This window comes from Taudactylus pleione, unplaced genomic scaffold (genome assembly GCF_031769625.1).
Source record: "Taudactylus pleione unplaced genomic scaffold, aTauple2 ptg000437l, whole genome shotgun sequence".
NCBI classification, from domain to species: Eukaryota; Metazoa; Chordata; class Amphibia; order Anura; family Myobatrachidae; genus Taudactylus; species Taudactylus pleione.
The window spans coordinates 5,778,474-5,798,999 of NW_028284839.1; the positions used below are offsets into that span (position 1 = coordinate 5,778,474).

The 20,526-nt window shown below is 44.0% G+C and overlaps 2 protein-coding genes across 2 annotated transcripts in view; one reads left to right on the forward strand and one right to left on the reverse strand.

The window, feature by feature from the left end:
- TNFRSF25 (TNF receptor superfamily member 25) overlaps positions 1-20,526 on the reverse strand; it is a 103,639-nt gene that overhangs the window by 68,391 nt on the left and 14,722 nt on the right. The window contains exon 2 of the mRNA XM_088447769.1: positions 1,148-1,367. Within this exon, the coding sequence (XP_088303895.1) occupies positions 1,148-1,367 (220 nt within the window). The remainder of the gene's footprint in view (positions 1-1,147; positions 1,368-20,526) is intronic.
- Positions 3,046-20,526, forward strand: part of LOC148505782 (lamina-associated polypeptide 2-like) — a 29,936-nt gene continuing 12,455 nt past the window's right edge. The window contains exons 1-2 of the mRNA XM_088447768.1: positions 3,046-3,071; positions 4,006-4,071. Of these exons, the coding sequence (XP_088303894.1) occupies positions 3,046-3,071; positions 4,006-4,071 (92 nt within the window). The remainder of the gene's footprint in view (positions 3,072-4,005; positions 4,072-20,526) is intronic.

The following is a 20,526-nucleotide window of genomic DNA, read 5'->3' on the forward strand; positions in this document are numbered from 1 at the left end:
CCGGGAGAGGAAGGTAAGTAAGAGATATCTCTGATACTAGTGTATGGGGACAGCAGGCCATTCCGGGAGAGGAAGGTAAGTTGGAGATATCTGTGATACTAGTGTATGGGGACAGCGGGCTATTCCGGGAGAGGAAGGTAAGTACGAGATATCTGTGATATCTCCAGCTTTGAATGGCCCGAACACTTCATTTTTACAATTGCAGATGAAAATGTACTTTTTCACCTGCTTTTGTGAAAATTAAGTGATGATGAATAGGTCCCTAGTGAGTGACCCTGAATTACATAACATTACACACCAGTGAGTGACCCTGAATTACATAACATTACACACCAGTGAGTGACCCTGAATTACATCAAATCAGCTAGCTATAATTTATCTAGCACAGTCGAATAGTCTATAAAATGACAGATAGAAGCTGATTGGTTGCTATGAGCAACTTCCCCATTTTATCTCTCTCTAAGGTTTGATACATCTCTACAGTTCGCTGCTTCGTAGGCTAATCCAGAGGGTTGTTTGATATCATTTTAAATCAAGATTGTAGCAAAACTATTGCCGTTTTTGTTGATTTTTCACATTACTATGGAAACCCTATATATTATACCCCTTTCACATCCAATATCACGAGTCGAACCCAGGATTTTGAACACTGGTCCATCCCGGGAGCGACCCAGGTGAGACCCCTTTCAGACTGGCGGCCCGACCCGGCTTATTGCTGTGTCGATGATGTCACTGCCATCACGTACCGAGCCGGCACTTGAAGATTAGATTATCTCCAAATACCGGCTCTTCCTATGCTGTCAACGGTACCCTGGTCGCATCGACCCGAGTTACCCGTTCACACAGCAGTGCAAGCCGGGTTGAACCTGGGTTCAATCCTGCTCGTTACCCAGGTTATTTCAACTGGGCCCTTTAACACTGCACAGTAACCCAGGTTGCTGCTCGTTCACACAAAATAACCCGGGTTATTGCTGGCAGGGTGAAAGCGATATTACATACCAACAATACCCTCTTCACTCACCTGTATCAGATTTATTTAACTGTATTGCTTTGAATCTCACTACAAAAGCTGTCTGTTCTTGGCTAAGATTATACTTGCTGATTAAGCGATTCTGTTTAAATATCTAAACAGATTTACTGATCTTACCTTCTGGGCACTTTTTGCAGCAACGTTTGGCACCTTCAGCATAGAAGAAAATTTCGGTATTCTTACAGACGGGCGTAGATCGTTTGGTGCGATTGTATCTTTTTAATATCCGTTGGTTTATTCCATTATTATTGAAATGATATTTGTCTTTGCTTAATGTTTGGTTATTTTTCCCTAGTGTACTAATGGGTTTTGGGATTATAGTTTCCGCAAAATAAACCTAAAGGAGAAATTAAAAAAAATCAGGAAAAACTAGTTAAAGAAATGATTTACTTACATATGTAAAAGAAAACAACATTTTGGAATAGCTATACTAAAAAGGAAAAGCCGAGGTGTTACCCATAGCAACCAACCAGACTTTAACTTCCATTTATCTATCACGGTCTAGAAAATGATAGCTGTAATGTGATTGGTTGCTATGGGGCTACACCTCCATTTAAAAAAATAAGTGCTACAATCTGGATAGTTAGACTAATAGGGGCTAATTCATCAAGGATCGTAACTGCGATTCCGCACGCAATTGGACGATTGTTACCTTCTGCGCATACATCTCAATGCGCGAACTGGCCACTGCGAACGGGACTGCGAGCACAGTTACTGCGCAGACCCATCGCAGAGTGATTGATAGGAAGGGCCGTTTGTGGGTGTTGACGAGGGGGTGGTCGGCGGAACGCAGGCGTGCCAGTGCGTTCAAACACCGTTGCAGGGGCGTGCATAAATTATCCACTGCAATAACATACGCAGCTCAAGTACTCAGTGCGTGCGATGTGGTTAGCAATTCCTGAGTAAGGTCAGAGCTTGTGCAAGTGTGCGTGAGGCTGCGATGATACTCAATGTTACCGATGGTTTCGCAGTCTTGCTAAGTATTACAGATGTGTGTAAGGTAAAGTGGGCGTCCTTATGTAGTGCTGCAACGGCATAGCGATCGCAGTGGAATTAGCATACTATCGCAGTCAGTCTGCATGCGTAATCGCTATTGCAATCGCAGTTGCGATCCGTAGCGAATCAGGCGCATAGTAATTTGGCACATCTGATGTATAGAAGTACAGCGATAGCTAATTTACTTATTAGACATTTAAAAGGCAACTTTATATCGCATGTGATGCAGAGGTTTCCAGATTTCTAGATAAGACACCATACCTAAGATTTTCTAACAACAGGCATTTCCATTCTTATTAAACCCACAGCAGCTCTGTGTCTATGACATTGGGGCATATGTATCAAAGCTTGATGTGAGATAAAATTGTGAAATATCTATCACCAACCAATCAGCTCCAAACTATCATTTCTTAAACACAGCCTGCAAAATGTAAGTCCGAAGCTGATTGGTTGGTGATATATATCTCACAATTTTATCTCACATCAAGCTTTGATACATATGCCCCATTATCACAAACCAGCGGGCATTATTTTATTTCTTTATGAATTCCGGATAAATGATCTCAAACATTTAGCAAAGTATCGCTGTGTGCTCATTCCCATGTCTTTGCTCAAAGAAGACTCCATTCAATGAAACCAAATACAGGCGCCACAAGGCAGCAACCTTACACCCCGGTCAGCGGCAGATCCAGGGGGCAGTCAGGGAAATCTCCCCCATCTAAACACACACCTTTCTAGCTAACACCCTACCCACTTCACAGCAGTACCAGCAGCCGCAAAGCCTCCACCCCCCACGACCACCGCCTACAGTTATGCGGCCACAATAATTTATTTTGTCTCGCACTCACCCCCACAGCACTACCCCTCTCCCACTGCAGTGCAACGGGCACGTGTTTAATTGATCAATGATGATAATGATGAGCCAGTCAGTAGTGACACATTCAGGCATAGCCAAGGGGTTGGGTATGAAATCCTGATGGCTGAGTAGCCGCCGGGTGAAATACCGACGCCAGAATCCGATGCTAAGAGATTCCAACAGCGGCAGGTAAGTACACTAACCCTAACCCCTCCCCCCCCCCAACCCTAACCCTCCCTTAGTGGTGCCTATCCCTGACCTCCCCGGGGGTTGCCTAACACTCCCCTAGAGGTGCCTAACCCCCCTCCCGCACCCTAATCCTATCCCTCCATGGGGGGTACTTAAAACTAACCTATACCCCAGAGATGCCTAACCCCCCCTCCCCACAGCCTAACCCTCCTCGGGTGCCTAACCCCCATGCGGCTAAAAGCTAAGACGGGCCGGCTTACCTTAGTTGGGAAGCCGTCTGTCGAGATTCTGGCGTCGGGATCTACACGGGCGTCGTTATTTAGTCCCGTGTCGGGATTTAGACGCCGGGATTTAGACAGATGGCTTCCCGGCCATCGGTATATCAACTACATGCTGTAGCCAAGACCCCTGTGCCAATGTAATTTCCTGCCTTGTCCAATGGATCTGCAGTCAGCAGTATCTCACCTGTGTCACTTCACAAATAACAATTTAGGGGTCTGTTTATCAGTGATAATAGGGCATTTCACTGCTTTGTCCTGTTCGTAGATGGGGTGACTATGGAGAAATCTCCAGCGGTTCCCCTGGTTAGTGCAGCTATAACCTCCCCATACACTAGTATTTGGAGAGCAATTCATAGAAGCATGGGAAGCTCAGCTTTCCGTTTCGCTTCGTAAAATCCATTCGCCATCTCCCTGTTCTCTCTGCCCCCGTCATGGACAGTGGCATTGCACCCCTTTCACACGAAGAGGATTATCATTACTATTGTTTATTTGCACGGTACTACCAAACCTTTACATAAATAGTAGCGCTAGGTGTGGCCATCTACCATCAATGGTTTATGGCCGATGTTGAATGCTTTTACCATCGATGGTGGGAGAACCAGATGGTTTCCCTCTATCGATAGCATAGCATAATCAAATGTTTCTTTTACAAGGTGCAAAGACACGGAGGATAGTTCCGCCAATGAAGCTCTGTCCCCAGGTTTTAGATTGGCCCACGGGTCAGTCAGTCAAAGAACTGGGATGACCATCGGTTGGTGAAACCATCGATGGTCATCCATTGCATAGTTGGATAACCATTGATGGCCACTTGCTATATTGCCATCAATGGTAACCATACCAATGGCCATCCCTAAGAAGCGCATTCACATCGATCCCTGTCAAAATAACAAAATTTTAAAACAAAAGCATACAAATCCCTCAGACACAAAATACAATAATTGAGCTGAGTGCCATTGCTATGAATGTGTGCCCTGTCCTCTTCTCTCCTACTATTGTCGGAATGCACTCATGGAGGCTGGGTAATTCTGCAGGAACCCAGGTTTGTATTTCATGAAAACTTAGGGAGGAGTCAGGCTGGAAATGGGTGGAGATGGGGATGAAAATATTATGAGTCCTGAGTAGAGAGGGAAGGATCTCACTAAAAGAAATATCTCAATACACCCGTGGGTTGAAAGAGCTGAAACTGAAAGTTGTTCTGTGGCATAAAAACTGAACATTGTGGTCATTAGCGAGACAGATCTTACTGGGTGCTAGCGATGTGGGGGGGGGGGGGGGGCATTCTTCAAATGTATATCTTGGAGGACAGATTTTCTATTAGTATTAGTGTATAAAATTTACCCAATAATGTTCACGGGTCAGAAAAGTCATATACATCACACACTCAGGGCCAGATTTAGGGGCCAATTTATCAAAGACAATCAGGACCTCATTCAGAGTCGATCGCTTGATGCAAGCGATCGCTCTGAATGAGGGCGGCCACTTACTTTTTAAAGTGCCGCCTTCTGGTCGATCGCTAGGCTTTGGGTTACCACCCACAGCTCTAGCGACCGACCAGGGTGATGGTCGCGATGGTCATCAACATCGCGATCATCGGGTTTTATGACCAGACCCTAAGGTTGGGTCTGGGCTCTCGTAAGCCCCAGGGAACTTCCTGCTCTGTTTGAGCAGGAAGTTTCCCACTAACATCATCAATGATGTCAGTGGGGCCGCCCCCAAACAGCAAGCGTTCCGACTGGAACGTCTCCGTTTGGCCGGGCACGCCCCCGGCCTGCCTAGCAAACGGGGCGAGCTGTCACTCAACACTGACAGCTCGCCCCGTCTGCTACGAGACCCCTAGCGTTGGAGCGCCCGTCGCTAGCCGGTTCTCGCACATGCTCTGTGGGGACCATCGACCCGGTTGCGAGCGCATCAGCGCTTGTGACTGGGTCTGAATGAGACCCTCTGTCCTTACAACAAGCAGGATTAAGCAACAGCCCTATATAACAAGTAAGCGAAGCAGGAGATGGCGGAGATATTTTGCGAGCAACAACGTTTGCAGCAGAGGTTTCTATGGGGACGGTGTTAAAGGGCTATTTAGCAAGTACAAAAATTTTGTTTTAAGCTCGCCTCCGTTAGCATATGCTATCTGAAAATGACATTAGCCCACTTTCACCTATGGGCGCCACCAAGCCGGAGAGGGATCATCCATTGCAATGTTATTTGTAGTGCATGCACTGTTACACCAGCTAGGTCTGAATTTTCAGGGCTATGCAGCAATTTTTGATAAATAGACCCCTTAGAGTCAAGCAAAATAATTGACTTTTGTATAAACACAAGATACGCACTTATGTTTCTGAAGAGCTCTTCGAAATGTAACATATAGACACATTAGGAGCAAAAATGTGTCAGTAGAGGGACTAGGAGACATTAGAAATTGGGAAAGCAGAATATATCGGTTTGTAGGGAGGGGGGCACAATACATTTCTACAGAGTTGTGCACTATTTCTGCCGCAGCTGCGATTTTTGCAGCTGTGGATGTGCGGAAATATGCTACTGCAACAGCCGCAGAAACTAGTACTGAGTTGCCCACCGGAGCCTTCAAAGCTGTCCCCAACTGCGTACACATACCCAGCATCGGATGCAGGTCAGTCAAACATCGACTAGAGTGAGTCTATCGGTGTGCAGCATTGAGATGCTGGAACCATGTTATCTGCGTACAGGAACGCCGGAACTGCCAGAAACACAAACATTGCGGCTGTGACGCCTGTGCAGACCACCGATAGTCACTCACCTACTTGAACATCGGAATAACATACTAATCTGAATCAGGCCCACAGTTTGATTAAAGAGATTGTGGGATTCTGTGACGTTTGTGGTAGTTTAGTTTGAGGCACAGGGAGAAATGTGACACTACTGACACCAAGTCGCTGGTAAGTTTTTTTTTTTATCTTGCAGTGAGTTGTAGTCTGTGTTGAACCCGCTACCCTCTGCCTGAACTGAGTGAAATCAACGCCAACAAAAACGAAACCCACCACTTTGTAAGCAGCATGTGATAAACCCACCACAAAGTAATGATTCTCTCTCATTTACTACTGTACTCAGGCATGCCATTATTCACACCAAAACCTGTAATGAGTTAATATTTATAATGGAAGAATGAATGTGATAGACGTAACGGATGATGTGGTTTCTTTGCAAAACTTTGAGCGAAAGCAAATCTTTTATCTGACAGTGTGAGCCAGGTTTTTTTTAAATAATTTTTTTTAGTAGTGAATATTTATTGCGATGTGTTATTATACTTCCCGATAGATCAAAAAGCATCATTTCAGATAATGTTCCGTGTAAAAGTGTATGCTAAGATTAGACTATAGGAGACACACTATTGTGCCCAGTTTATGTGCATGCACATGGAGAACCCTGAATGCAGGAAGTCCAATAAAGTGTTCCTTCAGAAGTGAGGAGCTCAGTGGTGGATTATTAATGGGTTGCCCCCTGATGAAGTCCTGAATGTCACAACCCTGGCTAGCTTTTACCTTTTGCCTTGAGACTTACATCTGCCAGCTGCTCCGTGGCTCTGCGTGCATTTGGACTGTGCTTTCCTTTCCACAGTGATTATTCACCTGGGCCCTCCTCTGTCTGTGAACACTGCTAGCCTTGATTGAAATTGCAGGTGTAGTTCTGACTCTCAGTACTGCCGAGATGATTGGTCCCTCTGCATGTTGTGCCCTCCACCACTCAGAGTGCTACTACCAGACCACCTGACCGTATCCACCAATTCCTGCCAGACCCAGGGTATATATATCCTCCTCTGATAGCATTCTGTGCCTGAACATCTCATTACTTCCCGTGGTGTACAGATTGTGCTATAGCTGTTTCTCTGTGTACTAGTGTATCCCAGGCTCCTGCTGGCAGCAACCCCTGGTGCATCTGGAAAACCTGCTAGTTTTCAGACCAGATATCCTGCTAACAGCAATACCTGGCAAATCCAGATATCCTGCTTACAGCAATACCTGGCATACCCAGAAGTCCTGCTAACAGCAATACCTGGCAAATCCAGAAATCCTGCTAACAGCAGTACCTAGCATACCCAGAAAACCTGCTGGTTCCCAGACCAGTTCATCTAGCAGTCCTGCCAATAGCTATACCTGGCGCATTTGGAAATCCTACTGGTTCACACCAGTGAATCAGCCATCCTCCAATTACATGGAGTCCAGTTTACCTGCCAGTCCTATCCGGTGATAATCCAGTCGTCCTCCATTACACCTGAAGTCCAGTTACCCTCCGGTCCTAACCGGAGTTCCAGCCATCCTCCATTACACCTGGAGTCCAGTTATCCTCCGGTCCTAACCGGAGTTACAGTCGTCCTCCATTATACCTGGAGTCCAGTTATCTACTCATTCTCCATATGGCTTCCCAGCCGCATCAAGTAGCTCCCGTGCTACCATCATTCTCCATACGGCTTCCCAGCCGCATCGAGTAGCTCTCGTGCTACCATCATTCTCCTTACGGCTTTCTAGCTGCACCAAGTCTACCTACTGGTACCCCATCCAGCTCAGCAAGCCTTCCTGCCGGTCCCAGTCCGGTTCCTCCAAGTTCCCTACTGGTCCCACTCCAACATTTCAAGTTTCTAGTTCCTGTCATTTATCATCAAAGGCAGTTCTCACTGCTACACAATTCTTATGCAATAGAGCTATTAACGTCATCCATGATTCCAGTCAAGCCGGTCTCCGCTGAATCCAGTTCATCACCTGAGTCAGGTAACTCCCAGGCACCAATTGTGATACTGAAGGTATTACTAAGATGAAACGCCTTGGTTATATATTTTCTTTTACATGTCATGTGATATGAAAATACATGATGGGCACCATGTCTCCTGGACGAGTAGGTGAGTATGATATATGTATATATATATATATATATATATATATATATACAGTATATATGTGTGTCTGTGTATGTATATATATATATATATAAAATATATATATATATATATATATATATAAGGTATGTCTATAAAATAACGAGACTGTGATTCCACCTAGTAAACAAAGCAGTCAGAACCCGTTCTAACTGCATACGTAATAACCTTGAACTTGTCTGAACCTGCATGACAAGCAGCAACACTCTATGACATTTAGTTGATTGTGAGTCACCATTTTATTTGGTTGTGTTTTCTGTAGAGTGACGAAAAAATGCTAAGTTTAAAAGTTGAAGAACGCGTCATTTTGAAATTTTTAGTAAAATTGCACAAAGCACCAACAGAATGTTTTCAGCTGCTTACTACGGCCTATGGGAATGACTGCCTGTCTCGTAATCACTTGTGATGAGACCTGGATCTTCCAGTACGATCCTGAAACCAAAAGACAGTCAATGCACTGGAAAACACCGTCATCACCAAGAATGAAAAAAGCTCGTCAGAACAAGTCAAAATTCAAAGCAATGCTCATTGTTTTTTTCGATATCAAGTTTGTAATTTTGCAAGAATGGGTTCCAGAAGGCACAACAGGTAACCAGCATTATTATAAGGAAGTTTTGAAAAAACTGAGAGAGTCAGAAAGAAACGGCCGCAACTGTGGAAAAATGGCTTCATTCTTCACCAGGACAATGCACCTGATCACAAAGCACTTTCTGTGAAGCAGTTTATAATCAAATGTCCTGACTGACTGATCAACGCCCAGCCCAAACCCCTGGAACAGAAAACATGAAAATCGGGGAGTATATTCCTTCCATGGAATCGGTATGATTTACCGCCGGACCCATGCCCGGCGGTTGGAATCCCGACAGCGGCATCCCGACAGAGGAAATCCCGATCGCCAAAGGTAAGTATATACTAACCTATGTCTACCCCTAACCCTCTCTTATGGGTGCCTAACCCTAACCTTCCCCCCCAGTTGCTAAACCTAACCCCCCTTCTCCGCCGCCTAAGCCTAAGTCCCCCGGGGGGGTGCCTAACCCTAAGTCCCCCCCCTGGGGGTGCCTAACGCTAACCCCCCCTTCCCCTAGCCTAAATCTAACCTCCCGGGGGGTGTCTAACCCTAACTCCCCCTCCAGGAACCCTAACCCATCCCACCCCCCACGGCTATCCGCGCCCGGTGTCCCTTTGATCGGGATGCCGGGCGTCCGGCTCCCGGCGTATGTCTAATGACAGGCGTCGGCATATCGACACCTATCTTTAGACGCTTGCCGGGATATGACAGTCGGGAAGCCGGCTGTCGGGATTAGGTCCGCCGGCTTCCCGACTGCATACCCCTTCCATGACATTGGTGTCCACTAATAAGGTCTTTTTCGAAAATGGACTCCTAAGGGGGTGAAAAGGGCTATAATGTTTCCTCCCCCTGTGCAATGTCCTGCCTGCCTGTGTAATTGTGGCTGTAGCACAGTTCAATATTCAAACACCAACTGTCACCCCAGGTGTTGCCAAACATCACTGGCAGTTGGTGTGTCTTCCCTATTTGAATATTGGGGTATGCTGCAGCCTCACCTCTGGAGCCATCACTAGCCATTTGATCTTGACGTGACTTATGAGGCAGACAGCACTGCAAAGGGGTAAAATGTGTTTTCACGGATTCCTCCATAGCTCTTAGGACACAGGTGAGGGAGGGTAATGTGTTATGGTGCATACACATGGTCATATTTGTCAGATCATCGATTACGATGAACGATTGAACAATTTCATGAACGATTTGAACGATTTCATGAACGATTTCTGACAGTATTAAAGTGAATGAAATCATCCAAATATGTCTGCAAACACAGTCGATGTCAGATATCGTTATCTGACATGCGAGAACGCGCATCGTTGGTCGATGCATGCCCTACATGTCAAAGATATGAACGATTTTTACAATTGTTATCGTTCATATCTTTAACAAAATCTGACAGTGTGTATGCAGCATAAGTACTGGTGTGAGGGAAGGAATGTGTTACTATACAGGTGAGGGAGGAAAATGTGTTACAACAGCAGTAAGAAGGGGAATGTTTTAAAACGCAGATGAGGGAGGGGAATGTGTTACTATAGAGGTATGGGAGGGGAACGTGTAACTACACAGGTGAATGAAGAAAATGTGTTACTATACAGGTGAGGGGAGGAATATGTTACAACAGCAGTGAGAGGGGAATGTGTTACTACAGAAGTGAGGGAAGGGAATGTGTTGCAACATGGGTGAGGGAGGGGAATATGTTACTACAGGGGTGAGCGAGGGTAATGTGTCACTACAGAGGTGAGAGAGGGGAATGTGTTGCTCCAGAGGTGAGGGAGGGGAATAAGTTACTACATGTGTGAGTGAGGGTAATGTGTTACTACAGGTGTGAGGGAGGGATTGTATTTTTAAACAGGTGGGGAATGTCGAATGTGTTTCAACATGGGCGGGTGAAGATACTGTGTTACTATAAAGGTGAGGGAGTGGAATGTGTTAGTACACAGGTGAGGGAGGGTAATGTCTTACTATAGCAGTGAGGGAGGGGGTGCATTACTATAAAGGTGAAGGATTAATGTGTTACTGGAGTGGTTAGATGGAAACAGTAAATATCTATGGTTAACCCGGGTGAAACTGGGTACATCAGCTACTATGCATATGTGTGTGTGCATATATATATATATATATATATATGTGTGTGTATTGTGTATGCATATATATGTATGTGTATATAAATATGTGTGTGTATGTGTGTGTGCATATACTGTATATGTATGATTCTAAATACAGTATATATATATATATATATAGTGTGTGTGTGTGTGTGTGTGTGTGTGTGTGTGTGTGTGTGTGTGTGTGTGTGTGTGTGTGTGTGTGTATTTTGTCACCAGATCATTTAGGAATAAGTTTGGTCTTTGTTTGCTATAATTACACAGTGAAATCCCAACACGCATCTCTGAACGTGCTGTGGTGGAATCTCCCCGTGTCAGTTCTATGAGGCGCCCACTATACAGGACGCCCAGTTTCCCGCAGATCTGCCAGTGCACACTTTGCTTGAGGAGTTCAGGGAAGTGGGTCTACAGGAAAAGCTGAGTAAGGCAGAAGACTGAAAGTAGAACAAACATAACATAACCGGAAAGCCACATAATAAAGCACACATTGCAGCTTCTGGTAAAAGTTTATACACTAACAAAGAATACTAGTTCCTGCATAGGATATAGGATATAGGTAATGATATACCAACGTACTGCAGTCTTCAGCTGAAACTTTTACTTGTCGTAATAACTGTCTGTTCAATAGGTGTTTTTGTTTTCCGGCTGCATAAAATGTTTCTAAGCGAAAGTGATGTGATCTGCTATATCCTGACTCACAGGTTACTACTCTCCAGAGGCCTGTCATTGCTTACATTTAGCTTCCAGCTGACAAGGGGGTGAGGAGAGAGAGGACGTGGCAGGAACATTATAGATAAATGCATTAGCAACAGGATTAGTTTGGTTGTATGCACATTTAAAAAAAAAAAAATTATTTTAAGATTTATGGTTTTTGCTTGATGGCATAACTGGCGTTTCAGCATGTGTAACAGGCCATTTAGGTAATGATGAATAAGCCGCAAATACATATATTTATCTACCTTACCACAGAGCAGCATAAACCATTAGGAGACAATGTGGTGATACATGTTGAGGTTTGAAGGCTTTTATTAATTGCATCTTTCTGTGAATCTTTCTCAAATTTACAGGAAAGTGACAAACCCACAATGTTATCCCCAGGAAACACAAATACTGAGAAGACGGAGGTGCTGCTGATAATACATAGATAGTGTTATAGGAATCTTACGTATCTGCAAAATCATCTCTGCAGAGTTTAAAGTACAAGTGTAGAAAAAAAAAAAATCTTGTATGCTCATTATTCCATTTATGTATGTGTGTATGTGTGTATATATATATATACACGCACACACACACTATGGGCGGGATGTAATAGGGTACAAGTATTTTTGCGGGATAACACCAGCAACTTCTCGCACATTTAGAAGGTGCAATTTTATCCCTAAACTCGCAAATGTAATAGCGTGCGAGTTTAACGGTCTGAGGCCCTCATTCAGAGCCACTCGCTATTTGCGGTCGTTCGTTCTAAAACTAGGGGTGGCTATTCAAATGAACCGTTCGCTGCTTGCGGTGTGTTCACGCCTCTATGTCTGAACGAGCGAACAAAACTTGCGTTCGATTTTTGGAAAAATACGCCCCCTGGCCGCTCGCATCCTACGTCATGTCCGCTATTTATTAGATTAATCGAGTACATCGACCAGGGTATGAACTGCTCGCTATTCTTGGGGTTGGTGTTTGCTACCACAATTTTGCGAGCAGTTCTGACTATAAAATAACCCAGTGACGTGGTCCATGACGCTGCTGTTTTAAATATGCACACCCATAAAACGCCCGTTTTGACCTTTAAGCACGCCTGCGTTCTGTTCTCTACTCCCCATTTTCAAGCACCTTCCCCTGTTACCACCCACATACGCCTCTTTCTGTCACTCAAAATAGCAGGCATTCGCTATTTTGCGAGCACATGAATTTCGGCCGCACTGACTGGTTAGCGCATGCGTATAACGATCCGTACGCATGCGCAGTTGGGCTAACATCGCTCGGAACGAACGAGCGGCCGCTTACGAGCGGCTCTGAATCAGGCCCTGAGTTTGACTGCCATGCGTGTTAAACTGCAGGTAAACTTGCACCCTATAATGCGGCTTCCATCACAAGATGCGAGTTACAGAGAAGCCTTCACAGATCAGTGAGAATCGTGAAGGCTTCTGTGTGAAAAAGGATAGTAAAATGTTAAAAATTAAAAAAAAAATTGATGTGGGCCTTCCCCCCTTCCTAAAAGCACAACCAGCATCAGACTTTTTTAAGCCGGTCCTGTTTGTGAAAATACGGAGGAAGAAAGTCTTAGGGGTCCACCGTATTTTCAACAGTCAGCACCAGGCTCAGTGAGAGGATAGTTGTGAAAATATCGGGGACAAAATGATTAGGGGTCCCCCATATTATCCACAACCAGCACCAGACTCTTTCTAGCGGGAGTGTAATGTCGCAGCCGCGGGCTCTGCTTCAAGGGGTCCCCTGGACAAAGCATTCGCACCCAATGCTAGTCAGTCCAGGCCTGGAGAGGTGGGTACCCCAGGCCTGGTCAGATAGCCCAGGGTTATCCCCGGCACCTCTGAGCGGTGGGTGACTGGTTGATTGGGTAAAAAATAGAATAAATAATATTGTCCTTTACAGAGTAACTAGAGGTCCCAGCATGCCTCCCCTACATTCTGGTACTTGGAGAACCACAAAGTGGGGAATTAAGGGCCCGCTGGTACCTTAGTTCACCGGCAAAAGATACATTGCATCCGGAAAGTATTCACAGCGCTTCACTTTTTCCACATTTTGTTATGTTAGAGCCTTATTCCACAATGGAATAAATTAATTTTTGCCCTCAAAATTCTACACACAATACCCCATAATGACAACGTGTAAAAAGTTATTTTGAGATTTTCGCAAATGTAATTAAAAAAACAAAAAAAAACAAAGATATCACATGTACATAAGTATTCACAGCCTTTGCTCAATACTTTGTTGATGCACCTTTGGCAGCAATTACAGCCTCAAGTCTTTTTGAATATGATGCCACAAGCTTGGCACACCTATCTTTAGGCAGTTTCGCCCATTCCTCTTTGCAGCACCTCTCAAGCTCCATCAGGTTGGATGGGAAGCGTCGGTGCACAGCCATTTTCAGATCTCTCCAGAGATGTTCAATCGGATTCAAGTCTGGGCTCTGGCTGGGCCACTCAAGGACATTCACAGAGTTGTCCTGGAGCCACTCCTTTGATATCTTCGCTGTGTGCTTAGGGTCGTTCTCCTGCTGAAAGATGAACCGTTGCCCCAGTCTGAGGTCAAGAGCGCTCTGGAGCAGGTTTTCATCAGGATGTCTCTGTACATTGCTGCATTCATCTTTCCCTCTATCCTGACTCGTCTCCCAGTTCCTGCCACTGAAAAACATCCCCACAGCATGATGCTGCCACCACCATGCTTCACTGTAGGGATGGTATTGGCCTGTTGATGATCGGTGCCTGGTTTCCTCCAAACATAACGCCTGGCATTGACGTCAAAGAGTTCAATCTTTGTCTTATCAGACTAGAGAATTTTGTAATCATGGTCTGAGAGTCCTTCAGGTGCATTTTGGCAAACTCCAGGCGGGCTGCCATGTGCTTTTTACTAAGGAGTGGCTTCCGTCTGGCCACTCTACCATACAGGCCTGATTGGTGGATTGCTGCAGAGATGGTTGTCCTTCTGAAAGGTTCTCCTCTCTCCACAGAGGAATTATGTAGCTCTGTCAGAGTGACCATCGGATTCTTGGTCACCTCCCTGACTAAGTCTGTTGATGAAACGCGTTAGAGCGTGGCCTTTTGACGTCATCCTGTTCCAGCGTCACCGCCCGGCTCCTGTGCTCCACGTTGGTTCCGACACGCCGCGTCCATCCACGGTGGTCTGCGGAGTGGTGTGTGGAAACTTGTGAGATTTCCGGAAGATGTGCCGGTGATTAGTCTGGTTGTTTTACACTCCATCATGTGGTAACCAGTCCACCCTGTTTTAAACATTGGTACGAGCATACCCCTTGTGATGTCCAGCATCGTTGTTACTGTGTTTAATTAAATATTTTTATGCACTATGGAGCGCCCCCATATGTTATTTTTCTTCTAGATTCCATTATCCTGTGAGATCCAGGATCCATCTGTCACTCATTTGGGGAGCAGCGGTCCCAGCTTTTTGTGTGGACTCTAGTGCCTCAAGACCAGCATCGGTCGTTATGTGGTGAGCTGTATACACTCACCTATTGACTCTATATACAGATAGACTGTCAGCGCCGGTCTTTTTTGTTTATTATATATATATATATATATATATATATATATATATATTAATATACTGTCAAAGTCAACAATCAAGAGAAGACTTCACAAGAGTGAATATAGAGGGTTCACCACAAGATGTAAACCATTGGTGAGCCACAAAAACAGGAAGACCAGATTAGAGTTTGCCAAACAACATCTAAAAAAGCCATTACAGTTCTGGAACAACATCCTATGGACAGATGAGACAAAGATCAACTTGTACCAGAGTGATGGGAAGAGAAGAGTATGGAGAAGGAAAGGAACTGCTCATGATCCAAAACATTAGTTTGTCCCACTACTTTTGGCCCCTTAAAAAGTGGGAGGCACATATTGAAACCGTTGTAATTCCTACACCGTTCACTTGATTTGGATGTAATTACCCTCAAATTAAATCTGAAAGTCTGCAGTTAAAGCACATCTTGTTTGTTTCATTTCAAAGCCATTGTGGTGGTGACTAGAGGCCAAAATATGAAAATTCTGTCAATGTCCCAATATTTATGCACCTGACTGTATATATATAGATAGGTATATACAGGAAAAGACTCTACTCATGTAGCAAACTGTAGGTGAAATTGAGGGATTTTGAGAAATCAATGTGATTTTTTTGTTTTGTTATTTTTATTTATATGTGAAATGAATCAGGTCTCTAATCTGCTTCTAAGACGATACAAAAATTATGCTGAGTTATGTAGTTTCGTGTCTTCTGTATATCAGCCACCTGCCAACTATCTGTATGCAGGGGCTCTGGGAGTGTGGGTACAGATTATACGGGCCCGGGCACCAACTGGAGATAATACAATAAACAAACTGAGTGATAATGGACTGACTTATATATCAAACTTACATTTTATATGGTTATTTGGGAAAAATATTTTTCATTCATTTTATTGATTCACCTCTTTCTGGCAAATAACAAATGAAAGATATCAAATGATCATGTTAAAATAGGTAGTGAAGTAACCCATGTCAGAGGTAAGAAAATGTGTGGCACTCTACACGCTGCTGTGGAACTACATGTCCCATCATGCACTGCCACTGTTTTAGCATTCCCTACAGAAAAAACTGTGCAAGGTATGCTGGGATGTGTAGTTCCACAGCAGCTGGAGTGGCACAGGTTGAAAATTCCGGGGCAGATATCTAATGTGTTAACAGTTTAATATATGTCACGAAAAATAAATTGGCAAGAAAACTATGCGTAAAATGCCATTACCTTAATACTTCTGCCCCTTAAAACAAATACTAACTGACAACCTATTGCAGAGTTAGTACTTTGATTTAAACAGCCCTTCCTGCTGTCGGCTTTCTGTAGTTTGGGAGGGGTAGTAATGTGACAAAGAAGGTACACAAGGTTCTTTAACTTACTTATTATAGCATTAAAATATACTGGTTCTTTATTCAGCGTAACTTTATTCAGCGTAAATTGGTTTCCGTTCAATACTTTATGCTGTAACAGCATAAAGTATTGAACGGTAAAAAATATATTATCTTTCCTGCTTCCTAAGGGCCCCAACGTGACAGATAAACTGTACAGCTTATATAGATAAATACCCATACAATTAAAGATACACTTGACTACTCTCCCGGAACTTCCGGAAGGTTACTGGTATTCGTGTGGTGCTCCTGGACGCCTGGGATATAGTGGGCAAGTCTCCCGGAGCCTTGCCAATGTCTGCTGACTTTCCGAGTGAAGTGGGCGGTCCAGGTGGCCGATGACTCAATTCAAGCTAAAATGCATCATTGCGGCTACAACCCCGGCTTCACACACACCCCCCTTCCCGTAGAGCAAACCTGCCTGTAATTCGGCAAGTATGATTAAAGAGGCACTACAGTAACTTCAGGATTGGGGACGGTTATAGATTCATTTATTTTGTAGCTTAGGGTGTAGTCAACATTATTGTGTTGCGTTTGCCAATCTGCCGCTAACATTTACTTTTTGTAGTCCTGGCACCAGCTAAACAATTTTGGCAATTTATAGTTCCAAATCTGAGACCCGTCACTGCAAGGAAAGTACAGTGCATCCGGAAAGTATTCACAGCGCTTCACTTTTTCCACATTTTGTTATGTTAAAGCCTTATTCCAAAATGGAATAAATTATTTTTTGTCCTCAAAATTCTACACACATCACAATAAAGTTTTTTTTGAGATTTTTGCAAATTCAATTAAAAAAACAACTAAGAAATCACTTGTACATAAGACTTCACAGCCTTTGCCATGAAGCTCAAAATTGAGCTCAGTTGCATTCTGTTGCCACGGATCATCCTTGAGATGTTCCTACAGTTTAATTGGAGTCCACCTGTGGTAAATTCAGTTGATTGGACATGATTTTGAAAGGCATACACCTGTCTATATAAGGTCCCACACTTGACAGTACATGTCAAAGTACAAACCAAGCATGAATTGTCTGTAGACCTCTGAGACAGGATTGTCTCAAGGCACAAATCTGGGGAAGGGTACAGAAAAATATCTGCTGCTTTGAAGGTCCCAATGAGCATAGTGGCCTCCATCATCCGTAAATAGAAGAAGTTCAGAACTACCAGGACTCTTCCTAGAGTTGGCCGGCTGTCTAAACTGAGCGATCGTGGGAGCATTCCTCTGTGGAGAGAGGAGAACCTTCTAGAAGGACAACCATCTCTGCAGCAATCCACCAATCAGGCCTGTATGGTAGAGTTGACAGATGGAAGCCACTCCTTAGTAAAAAGCACATGGCAGCCTGCCTGGAGTTTGCCAAAATGCACCTGAAGGACTCTCAGACCATGAGAAACAAAATTATCTGGTCTGATGAGACAAAGATTGAACTCTTTGACGTCAATGCCAAGCATTGACGTCAAAGCATGTTTGGAGGAAACCAGGCACAGCTCATCACCAGGCCAATATCATCCCTACAGTGAAGCATGGTGGTGGCAGCATCATGCTGTGGGGATGTTTTTCAGCTGCAGTAACTGGGAGACTAGTCAGGATAGAGGGAAAGATGAATGCAGCAATGTACAGAGACATCCTGGATGAAAACCTGCTCCAGAGCGCTCTTGACCTCAGACTGGGGCGACGGTTCATCTTTCAGCAGGACAACGACCCTAAGCATACAGCGAAGATATCAAAGGAGTGGCTCCAGGACAACTCTGTGAATGTCCTTGAGTGGCCCAGCCAGAGCCCAGACTTGAATCCGATTGAACATCTCTGAAGATCTGAAAATGGCTGTGTACCGATGCTTCCCATCCAACCTGATGGATCTTGCGAGGTGCTGCAAAGAGGAATGGGCGAAACTGCCCAAAGATAGGCGTGCCAAGCTACTGGCATCATATTCAAAAAGACTCGTTGCTGTAATTACTGCCAAAGGTGCATCAACATAGTATTGAGCAAAGTCTGTGAACAGAGCCGGCCCTAGCCAATTTGGTACCCTAGGCAAATTTTGACTGGTGCCCCCTACCTCTACACATATTTTATATATACAGTCAGGTCCATAAATATTGGGACATTGACAGAATTTTCATATTTTGTCCTCTATTCACCACCACAATGGCTTTGAAATGAAACAAACAAGATGTGGTTTAACTGCAGACTTTCAGATTTAATTTGAGGGTAATTACATCCAAATCAGGTGAACGGTGTAGGAATTACAAAGGTTTCTATATGTGCCTCCCACTTTTTAAGGGGCCAAAAGTAATGGGACAAACTAAACAATCCTAAATCTAACTTTCACTTTTTAATACTTTGTTGCAAATCCTTTGCAGGCAATTACAGCCTGAAGTCTGGAACGCATAGACATCACCAGACGCTGGGTTTCATCCCTGGTGATGCTCTGCCAGACCTCTACTGCAAATGTCTTCAGTTCCTGCTTGTTCTTGGGGCATTTTCCCTTCAGTTTTGTCTTCATCAAGTGAAATGCATGCTCAATCGGATTCAGGTCAGGGGATTGACTTGGCCATTGCATAACATTCCACTTTTTAGCCTTAAAAAACTCTTTGGTTGCTTTTGCAGTATGCTTCGGGTCATTGTCCATCTGCACTGTGAAGCGCCGTCCAATGAGTTCTGAAGCATTTGACTGAATATGAGCATATAATATTGCCCGAAACACTTCAGAATTCATTCTGCTGCTTTTGTCAGCAGTCACATCATCAATAAATACAAGGGAACTAGTTCCATTGGCAGCCATACATGCCCACGCCATGACACTACCACCACCATGCTTCACTGATGAGGGTATGTTTTGGATCATGAGCAGTTCCTTTCCTTCTCCGTACTCTTCTCTTCCCATCACTCTGGTACAAGTTGATCTTTGTCTCATCTGTCCATAGGATGTTGTTCCAGAACTGTAATGGCTTTTTTAGATTTTGTTTGGCAAACTCTAATCTGGTCTTCCTGTTTTTGTGGCTCACCAATGGTTTGCATCTTGTGGTGAACCCTCTATATTCACTCTTGTGAAGTCTTCTCTTGATTGTTGACTTTGACACATATACAGTACATCTACCTTCTGCAGAGTGTTCTTGATTTGGCCAACTGTTGTGAAGGGGTTTTTCTTCACCAGGGAAATAATTCTTCTGTCATCCACCACAGTTGTTTTCCGTGGTCTTCCGGGTCTTTTGGTGTTGCTGAGCTCTCCGGTGCGTTCTTTCTTTTTAAGAATGTTCCAAACAGTTGATTTGGCCACACCTAATGTTTTTGCTATCTCTCTGATGGGTTTGTTTTGATTTTTCAGCCTAATGATGGCTTGTTTCACTGATAGTGACAGCTCTTTGGATCTCATATTGAGAGTCGACATCAACTGATTCCAAATGCAAATGTCACACCTAGAATCAACTCCAGACCTTTTACCTGCTTAATTGATAATGAAATAACGAGGGAATAGCCCGCACCTGTCCATGAAATAGCTTTTGAGTTGATAGTCCCATTACTTTTGGCCCCTTAAAAAGTGGGAGGCACATATTGAAACCATTGTAATTCCTACACCGTTCACCCGATTAGGATGTAATTACCCTCAAATTAATTCTAAAAGTCTGCAGTTAAAGCACATCTTGTTTGTTTCATTTCAAAGCCATTGTGGTGGTGAATAGAGGCCAAAATCTGAAAATTCTGTCAATGTCCCAATATTTATGGACCTGACTATGTATATATATATATATATATATATATATATATATATAATATAAATAGTCACTACATTGTAAATACAAAGAGTGGGGGTGGGGGGGGTAAGAGGCTGAGCTGCCTCACGGTGCCACTGGGGACGGAGGGCAGAGTGCTTAGGACGGGGCATAATGAAAAGGGAGAAGTGAAGGAAAATTTAAATGAAAGGGAAGAAAAACTGATAGAAGAGACAGAAATACAAATAATAAATGGAGACAGGAATA